The sequence below is a fragment of the Ruditapes philippinarum genome, unplaced genomic scaffold (genome assembly GCF_026571515.1).
Source record: "Ruditapes philippinarum isolate M1 unplaced genomic scaffold, ASM2657151v2 ctg22994_1_1_1_1, whole genome shotgun sequence".
Lineage (NCBI taxonomy): Eukaryota > Metazoa > Mollusca > Bivalvia > Venerida > Veneridae > Ruditapes > Ruditapes philippinarum.
This window is the reverse complement of record NW_026856050.1, coordinates 377-10590: the sequence shown is the minus strand read 5'-3', so window position 1 is coordinate 10590 and position 10214 is coordinate 377. Positions and strand designations below refer to the sequence as shown.

The window sequence follows — 10214 nt, the reverse complement described above, 5'->3', positions numbered from 1 at the left end:
TGATGTAATATCAAAAAGGCAGATGCTCCTAAAGTTATGACTATGCTGATGAAAACCAAAAATGATTTAGATTTTAAACGGCATTTTCCAGTTTTCTTCTTCCGTATGAAGAAATACATACATTAAGGGAAAATTGAGATAACAAATAAAAATGCCGACATAAATACTGTTTGTCGGCATCGCCTTTAGCAATACAGTTATTTTGAAGACTTTCTATGTTCAATCCACAAGTTTTCATTTATTCTTTTTTTTTCATCATAATTTATTAACGGATTCAAACCACATTCAAGCCAATTCATGCAGTGTAAGTTGTAATTAACACTTCTTTCTAAAGCAAGTATATGTAAAGCTGCGTTCTCACTCACTCCCGGCAGACCCCAGGATCACCCCGGTAAGCTACTGGGATGATCCAGGATGAAATTATTGTTGCGGTCACACTTACCCCAACAGCACTACGGTAATTCCCAACTAACTACCCAGGATGCACTCCGGACCACCCAGGCAGAATCCAGGCGAAGCTACGGTTTATGCCGGTACTTCTTCGGTCGCTCCCGGATGACACTGGAAGAGCCTGGGTTAACCAAGGCAGAGCCCCGGTCGATCCAGGCAGAGCCCCGTAGAATTCAAGTGGATTGAAAACGCGCGAACATAAATACATTGATACATAATTTTTATTTAACATAAAATTTATAGTTCCAGAACAGTAATGCATGATGATTATCTGAAAAATCTTTACGCAAGACTGGATAGAATGGAAATGGGAAGGGTATACAAACAAGTGCAATCATCGCAAATTGTCGTGGTTCTTTTGGAATGAACCGGGCTTTATATGGCTCTACCGGGATCAACCTTAGCTCCATCGTCATCCTCCGGGGCTCTGCCTGCATTTTCCGAGGCTCTGCTGGCATTCTCCGGGGCTCTGCTAGCATTCACAAGGGCTCTGCCGTAGCTCTACCGGCCATATCATACCCGGTTTGTGCCGACAGAGCTACGGTGCTTCCCCGGTGTAACCCCGGTCGTTCCCGGCAGAGCTAAGGATGAAGCCGGGGTCGAATACCAGATGTTTCAGGATCATCCCGGACTTTGCTGGCAGAGTTACGGACCGTTCCCAGATCCCCTGGACGTCTACCGGGGCTCTGCCGGGATGTAAGTGAGACTGTAGCTTAAATTATGTATTGCACTTCAGTCAGGCATCGAAGCAGGTGACCTCCAAAAGCGTGTTGTCGTTTTTACTCAAACATACATGTTCTTAACGTAATCTTACGTACCTTATTAAGAACATGTTATACCAGAAGATTGTAAAGTAAATGTATATACATGTAGATTTTAAAATTTTAAACCCGCAGACCTTACATCCGTATATTGGTTGTTAACATAATTGTCACTGTTTTCATAACCTCATTTATGAATCAGAAGATCACTATTCCTATAAACTTGCATTATTTGTAAAAAAAAAATGTTCATATAATGGCTATACACGTAATAGAATAAATGGAGTTAATATACAAGTAAAGTACATGATTTTACATTTCAGACATTAAACTTGTCTACATCCAGATACCGGCTGTCAGAATTGCATTTAACAATGCACTTTTCTAGGGATACACCATTCAGTTTACAGTCTAACCCGGTAGGCTATACACTATATATGATCTTATAAGGGTATAAAAAGGTGAACCTCCATATATTGGTTGTCGACATTGATATATACTCTATCAGATTATGGGCGAACTGTTTTTCAGGTATAATAATTACAGGTAACATGCGTTAGGGGTGTAATTGATTACCTACAATTACTTATTATTGGTGATACATTCGGAAGCATGTACATCTCAAGTTCAGATTGCACTTTATTCAGGTGCTGGGACAGGTGACCTCCATACACGGGTTGTCGTCTTTATTTTACCAAAGACAAACTATTAATTGGTGTAATTGGTTGAACCCTTTAAAAAAATGGTTTGCCTTCACCTCAAATGTCGACAACTTAATAATAGTCATATAATAATGTGTCGCTCTCGGATGACGCTGGAAGAGCCTAGGTTGACCCAGGCAGAGCCCAGGACGATCCAGGCAAAGCCCCCGTAGAATCCTAGTGGATTGAAAACGCGCGAACATGATTACATTGATACATATTTCTTATTTAATATAAAGAACAGTAATGCATGATTTTCTGAAAAATCCTTACGCAAGACTGGACAGAATGGAAATGGGAAGGGTATACAAACAAGTGCAATCATCGCAAATTGCCGTGGTTATTTTGGAATTCTCTATATTGGTTGTCGTCATTGATATAGTGCTCTATCAGATTATGGGCGAACTGTTTTTCATGTTTAATAATTACAGGTAACATTCGTTAGGGGTGTAATTGATTACCTACAATTACTTATTCATGGTGAAACATTCGGAAGCATGTACATCTCAAGTTTAGATTGCACTTTATTCAGGTACTGGGGCAGGTGACCTCCATACGCGGGTTGTCGTCTTTATTTTACCAAAGACAAACTATTTATTGGTGTAATTGGTTGAACTCTTTAAAAAATTGGTTTGCCTTCACCTCAAATGTCGACAATTTATGTAAATTCACTTAATAATAGTCATATCATAATGTGTACGTCGCTCCCGGATGACGCTGGAAGAACCTATAGGTTGGCCCAGGCAGAGCCCCGGTCGATCCAGGCAGAGCCCCCGTAGAATCCAAGTGGATTGAAAACGCGCGAACATGATTTAATGTTTACATTGATACATAATTTTATTTAATATAAAGAACAGTAATGCATGATGATTTTCTGAAAAACACTTACGCAAGACTGGATAGAATGGAAATGGGAAGAGTATACAAACAAGTGCAATCATTGCAAATTGTCGTGGTTCTTTTGGAATGAACCGGGCTTTATATGGCTCTACCGGGATCAACCTTAGCTCCATCGTCATCCTCCGGGGCTCTGCCTGCATTCTCCGAGGCTCTGCTGGCATTCTCCGGGGCTCTGTCAGCATTCACAAGGGCTCTGTCGTAGCTCTACCGGCTATATCATACCCCGGATCATACCCGGTTTGTGCCGACAGAGCTACGGTGCTTCCCCGGTGTAACCCCGGTCGTTCCCGGCAGAGCTAAGGATGAAGCCGGCAAAGCTATACTCCCCGGGTTATCCCGGACCACCCCGGTGATATTCAATATATTTTTTGTATTTCCGGGGTCGAATGCCAGATGTTTCAGGATCATCCCGGACTTTGCTGGCAGAGTTACGGTGTACTGCAGCCGTTCCCAGATCCCCTGGACGTCTACCGGGGCTCTGCCGGGATGTAAGTGAGACTGTACGTAGCTTAAATTATGTATTGCACTTCAGTCAGGCATCGAAGCAGGTGACCTTCAAAAGCGTGTTGTCGTTTTACCCAAACATACATGTTCTTAACGTAATCTTACCTTATTAAGTACATGTTATACCAGAAGATTGTAAAGTAAATGTATATACATGTAGATTTTAAAATTTTAAACCCGCAGACATTACATCCGTATATTGGTTGTTAACTTGTTAACATAATTGTCACTGTTTTCAGAACCTCATTTATGAATCAAAACATCACTATTCCTAAACTTGCATCATTTGTAAAAAAAGAAGGTTCATATAATGGCTATACACGTAATAGAATAAATGGTCTTAATATACAAGTAAAGTACATGATTTTACATTCAGACAATAAACATGTCTATGTACATCCAGATACTGGTTGTCAGAATTGCATTTAACAATGCACTTTTCTAGGGATACATCATTCAGTTTACAGTCTAACCCGGTAGGCTATACACTATATATGATCTTATAAGGGTATAAAAAGGTGAACCTCCATATATTGGTTGTCGACATTGATATATATTCTATCAGATTATGGGCGAACTGTTTTTTGCATGTTTAATAATTACAGGTAACATGCGTTAGGGGTGTAATTGATTACCTACAATTACTTATTCATGGTGAAACATTCGGAAGCATGTACATCTCAAGTTTAGATTGCACTTTATTCAGGTGCTGGGGCAGGTGACCTCCATACACGGGTTGTCCACTTTATTTTAACCAAGACAAACTATTTATTGGTGTAATTGGTTGAACTTTTAAAAAAAAATGGTTTGCCTTCACCTCAAATGTCGACAATTTATATAAATTCACTTAATAATAGTCATATCATAATGTGTTTTGTAAGTGCATAAATATACAAAGCAACTATAATAAAAGTATACAATTTCACAATTATTAGCGTTATTATATAGAGACACGCACATATTGTTTCGTGATGCTATAAGTTGCTTCTGCTTATAGTACATCCCAGGTTGCTTTGACTGATTTATTTTGATTCAATTCAACGTAGATCTAATTAATTTTCTTTTTTTTAAATAAAAACTGATGGAGAATTAAAAGTACATTTCGCATATTTACGTCCCTTTCCATTCTCTATAGAAGCTTTCACTCAGACGCTCTTTAACGTTCGCGCTTAAAAAAACGCTTATAATAGTAAACTCCGCCTTACTCCAGGAAAGGGATGTCCGATAGCCTCCACCTTCGGGATCATTGATGCCAACACTAAGTGTTGAGAATTGAGTACCGCTCAAGCCGGTGCTAGGGGGCGTGAGGGATGTTGCACGTATTCATTATCCCTCATGTACAGACTCAATAAAACCGAGTCTGCAATTCTCTTGTAATGTTGTTGTGATTAATGCTTCCGAGGGATCACTTTGTTTCCAGAAAGTTTCAGTCTAGACGGTAGGTCTTTGATGAAGGTCAGGAAGAGCAGTGTACCTACGACGCTGCCCTGGGGCACTCCGGAGGTTACAAGGGATATGTGGGAGTGTACCCTTCCAGGACCACGCGCTGTGTTCTAGATAAGAGGAATCTTTGGACCCATTTCAGAGCTTTGCCTCTGACCCCATAATTGTCTAGAGTCATCAGCACGTGTGTGTGAGACCTTGTCGAATGCTTTGTTGAATTAAACAAAATAGCGTCGATTTGCTCATTCTTGTCAAATCCTTGCAAAATTGTTCACAGTGGTGAGTAGCTGTGATTCACAGGATCCGTCGGAAGCCATGCTGGAAGTCAGACAGTATGTTTTTGTGTTCGAAATGAGCCATGATGTTACTAAAAATTATATAATCGAGGATCTTACAATTGATTGATGTGAGAGTTATAGGTCTGTAGTTGGATGGTGAAGATCGGTTTCCTTTATTGAAGATTTGGGAGACATCAGTTGTTTTCAAGTCAGCTGGGAGTGTACCACTGTCTAGAGAAAGCTGGTTGATTTTGGTCATGCCTGGGGCCAGTTCATTGGCGCAGAGTTTGGGGAGCCTAGTGGGAACCTTATCTGGGCCTGCAGCTTTGTGTGGTTTAGGTCCACGAAGAAGCTTGTAACATTAATGTGGCTCATATCTGGAATATGGCGTTTTGTAGTTGTGTCGGATTTGAGTAATCATCTTTAGTGAACACAGAGGTGAACTAGTCATTAAGTATGTCAGCTTTCTGTTTACACTGAAGGTTATCCCGTCTTTCTTCAAGGGTGCTACTCCAAGGTTTTCTTTCGTCCTGGATTTGATGTACTGCCTTTGGTGTTTTCATAGTTCTTACTGAGGCAGCATGGTGGTCATGTGCACGTCTCTGGGTGTTTGATCGCCTGGCACGCTTAAACACGCGTTTCTTCTGTCGTGTGATACGTGTCGACAAAGACTGCATGATGATCGCTGATGCCGGAAATGGAGTCATTGGTTGACAGGATATGATAGGTTGGAGAACTGGTCAAGGATGTTGTTGCCCCTGGTGTCGAAATAGATCATCTGGGTTAAGCCAAGGTCCGGTTCCATATACAGAAAGGTCTCATTGTTTGACTTTTTATATTGATGACCTTGTATAGTGTTATTGGTACATTTTATATCTGGCAGGTTGAAGTCTCCAGTGATCCAGATAGCAGATTGTTCGTACATTTTACAAACTTTTGATATGGTGTCAGATATGGTGTCTACTTCAATTCGTTCTTGTTTGATTGTATTTTTCATCAGGATTATGCGACATCCATACCAATCATGTCTGTCTTTACGGTATATATATTTATTTGAACATTTCAAAAATAAAACATAATTAACAGGACTGTTGATAAAGTGTCCATTATTAGAATTACAAAACAGAATGGAAGATAGACGAGTGACAAATTTATTTGCTTGTTCTCTGGCATTTTCAAATACATGTACATGTATTCAGTTTAATTAGAAATTAATACAACGGTGATTAGATTTACTTAAGATTTTAAGAAGTTTTAAGCGTTAAACCATGAATAATACACGTTGTATGATCTTAGAATATTGTAACAGAAATATGTCAAGCGAAAAAAATATGGAATCACCGACCTGATTGTTGAGTTATTTGCCCTTTAATTATATAAATATTCTTATTTCAATGCCAGATTATGAACAACTAAGGTACAAAAGCCTTATATTTTGCGATTTTCGTGTAGCAAAATTTCTTTCCAAAACGTGTGCAAATTTTCAAGAATTGGTAATGACTAGTTTATTTATTTTTAAAGTTCTATTTACCTTCACTTATGCGAATTCTTTATAATGATTTTGAGTTAAGAAAGAATACAAAACTTTGGCGGAATAACATAAAAGTGGATAAAATCTAAAAAAAAAATGAATAAAAAACAAGGAAAAAACAATACATGTAGTTAAAATAAGGTTTGCCTCCTGACTTATGTATAAGTTATTAACCATGGAAATTGTCTGAGAAAAAAAGCAAATGGAATTCAAGGTCATCTCAAAAACTACGGCAGTGACCCAAATTTCTTTTCATTAAATGTCTCTGTTATTAAAATATGCTGAAGTGTAAGTCTGCAATATAATCTTAAATCTGCTATATAATTATATGTAGCCTCAGCATACAATAAGTCAACTATATTACTATGTTTTTAAGACGCAGGAATTATTTAATGAATTATTAAAAATGAATCTGACATTAGTTATTATTTTCTAAAACGTCATTAGTAAAATTACATACCTTTTATGTCCATAAGCAAAATTAATAAGTACTGGGTAAAACAATAGATTCAGTAAAAAGATTCATTTAACAACAAAATAAAAGATTGTACCTCATTTGCATACGCGCTTCTATATTTATATGACGTCATCCAGTCCATATAAGAATCATGGACCGGCCCCGGTCTTTATGCGGTTTCTGGACCTGATGACGTCATATTAAACAGAGAAGGTTTTATGCAAATGAGGTATAATATAAAATGAAATCATATGACCAAAAATTGAAAAGCGATGTAACGCTTTACATATAAAGCGGGCACAGAATAGCGCAGAATAATAATTTTCAATGTGATAAAGAGCATATTACCTAATTATCCCTAGCAGATTGTTCCATTTTAAGTGTTTCACTTGATCCATTTAAGAATTTTAAATGTTATGGTTTTTGGACTTAAATAAAGCTTCTTAAATGTGTATCTTATCTCATTGATGTTTCTTTCTTTCAAATCAAAACAAAATCTCTGGCAAGTTTTACATATAAATGTTAAAAACAAACCTAAGATTACAGTGAAATACGATTCCTCAACATTGATCAAGATTAGGATGAAACAATATTTTTATCACTGTCTATTTATTCATTTCAATTAAAATAGGTATAAACGTTTAAGTAAGATTGGCTATATACTTGTATTGTGTCAAAAAAATCTAAGAAATAAAGTCAGGCACTTCCATTTCGTTGAATGTTGTAACGCTCTCTATTCAATCATAGAACATGCCAACGTTTGTGTAAACACCGAAGTATTTATCCACATCACATCCTATATCAGCATGTATGCACTATTCAAGGTCAATAATCATTGATAAAGTCTGGCACCTCCTCTTCGTTAAATTTTGTAACGCTCTCTATCCAATCATAGAACATGCCAACGTTTGTGTAAACACCGTAATGATTATCCACATCACATTTCCCAAAGGCCCAAGAAACGACTCCAGTGAGAACCCATTTTGTTTCTGTTGCCATGATTAAGCCGCCTCCACTGTCCCCTTGGCAACTGTCCCCAGTTCCACCAATCTTTAATTATGCAGAAAAATAAATACTGGTAAATATAAATATTTTAAGTGAACCACAGGCATATGAATGACAACAATATATATTGATTAAATTTACTCAAATTGTGCTAACATTGAAAGTTTTTATAATTTTTAGCATATTTGTGTTTTGAAGCGTAATGTATTGTTTGCTTTTTAAATTAATTTAAAGCAAACAGAATCACCAAATTATGTTTAAACAAATTGCATTACAAGAATAAGCCAAGGAAGTTACAAGAACAAACACAGACTATAGTTAAAGTATGAAACAAATGTAGGTCTTTGACTTGATGGGTGTTGTTTCGTTCCCATAGATCTCTGCGATATTGAGTGTTAAGTCGTTAGGCGACCTCCAATCTTTGCACCGAAAACTGCTAGGAGTGTTTATTTCTCTAGGGCATTAATAGAATATCTGATTGAAAATTCAGTTAGAAGAAATGAATGTGTCTCTTTTAAAAAGAGGGTGTATTATGATACATTAATGAATGTTTGCCATGACAACTAAACTTTGGTTAAACATTGAAAAACATTAACGTCATTGTGCTTATTTTTATACGTTTTGAAACGGAACAGAAAATATCGACAAATATTTGTTCATATACCAGATAATATCAATATTTTAATGTTTGTGCGTGTTTTCTTTTTATCCGAAATGTTTATGAGTGATTTGAAAAATGAATATAATTAATGTTAAACATTACTAGGCAATCAGATTAAAACAGTACGTGTCCTATACACACTTTACCCTGTTCCATCTATTGTCTTATAACTCCCATTATATTTCGAAGCAAATATGTAGCACTCAACGCTAGAGCATGTTCGATGTAATGAAACCAATTCTTGCGAAATATATAATACTTACATTACTCCCAGCACAAAACATTGTTTCAGTTAGGTTATTGCGTCCGTTGCCCATTGATTCAAGACATGTTTCTCTGTCTACATACGGAATATATACATCCTATAATATGAAATAGGTTAATGTTATAAAATGCATTTAACTAAAAAATATGAAAAACAAGATCAACAAAGAAGGGCGACTTTAATAACGAAACCCCTAGCCAAACTTTTTTTCATGAGTCATTGTGAGTTATTTATAAATGCTTTTAAACTAAAATTTGGGGAAAAAAAGATTTTTTCTTTAAAAAAAATTTTTTAAAATAAATTTTTCAAAATAAAAGAAATTTTTCCCAATCATCATTTAACTTATTACTTTGTAATCGTTGATATTTTTAAAATTACATTTAGACATTGGAACATACAATTTAAAATTGTGTGTTTCTATGATAGTTAATATTTTCATGTTCGTTTCTGTTTAATGGCAGGAACGGGTTTGGTTAAGGTATGAATGCATTGTAATTAACACTATAAATGTTGGTTGCTGAGTTTCGGTACCTGATGGATGTAATCCGATCATTAACCATTTAACCAATTAATCCGTAAATATTTATTTTGCAATTGTTTTTGACATGTGAGGTACATGCATTGTTGTCATTGACATACAGAGTTGTTGCAATTTCTATACATTGTATCATAGTTTGGAGACCTTTCTGTTGAAAATGTGTCAGGGTTAAATCGTATACATAAACATGCACAGTGCGTTAACTGGAGTGCCGGTATTAGTTACCCGCACTATAGAACATGCCCATTGATTGGCTCATTTTTGATGGGGTTTACATATTGTGACGACAGAGAAAGGGAAAGCGACAGAAATGTCATATTCAGATGTTCGTTCATTGGTTCATTTTTGCCAGGGTTTCATATTGTGACAACAGGGAACGTGCTTTTATGTTTGACTGTGATACAAAAGAGAAAGAACACCAAAACACTCGGCAATCTGATTAATACTCGGGGGCTACGCCCCCTCATACAAATCAGATAGCCTCGTGTTTCGGTGCTCTTTCTATTACTATACGCACTCCCACCTGAATATCTTACGTTAGTCTGTTTATCACTTACCCACACCACCTTTTTGTAAAATTAATATGATAAGAGCCTGTATAAGGTATACATTAATGAGCATTTTACATAAAAGAAATTACTGTGACGTTATTTTTATTTGTATAATGTTAATTCAATGTTATACTATTATATTGAGTAAGTAAAACGTAATGTTTTTTAC

The 10214-nt window shown here is 36.5% G+C and overlaps 1 protein-coding gene across 1 annotated transcript; it reads right to left on the bottom strand.

The window, feature by feature from the left end:
• Window positions 1-6174: 6174 nt before the first annotated feature.
• LOC132745254 (coagulation factor IX-like) lies at window positions 6175-9053 on the bottom strand (the record flags this gene model as incomplete). The annotated part of the gene is made up of 2 exons (XM_060734119.1): window positions 6175-8075; window positions 8955-9053. Coding segments are annotated over 2 exons (324 nt in total), but the record flags the coding sequence as incomplete, so codon positions are not given.
• Window positions 9054-10214: the final 1161 nt, after the last annotated feature.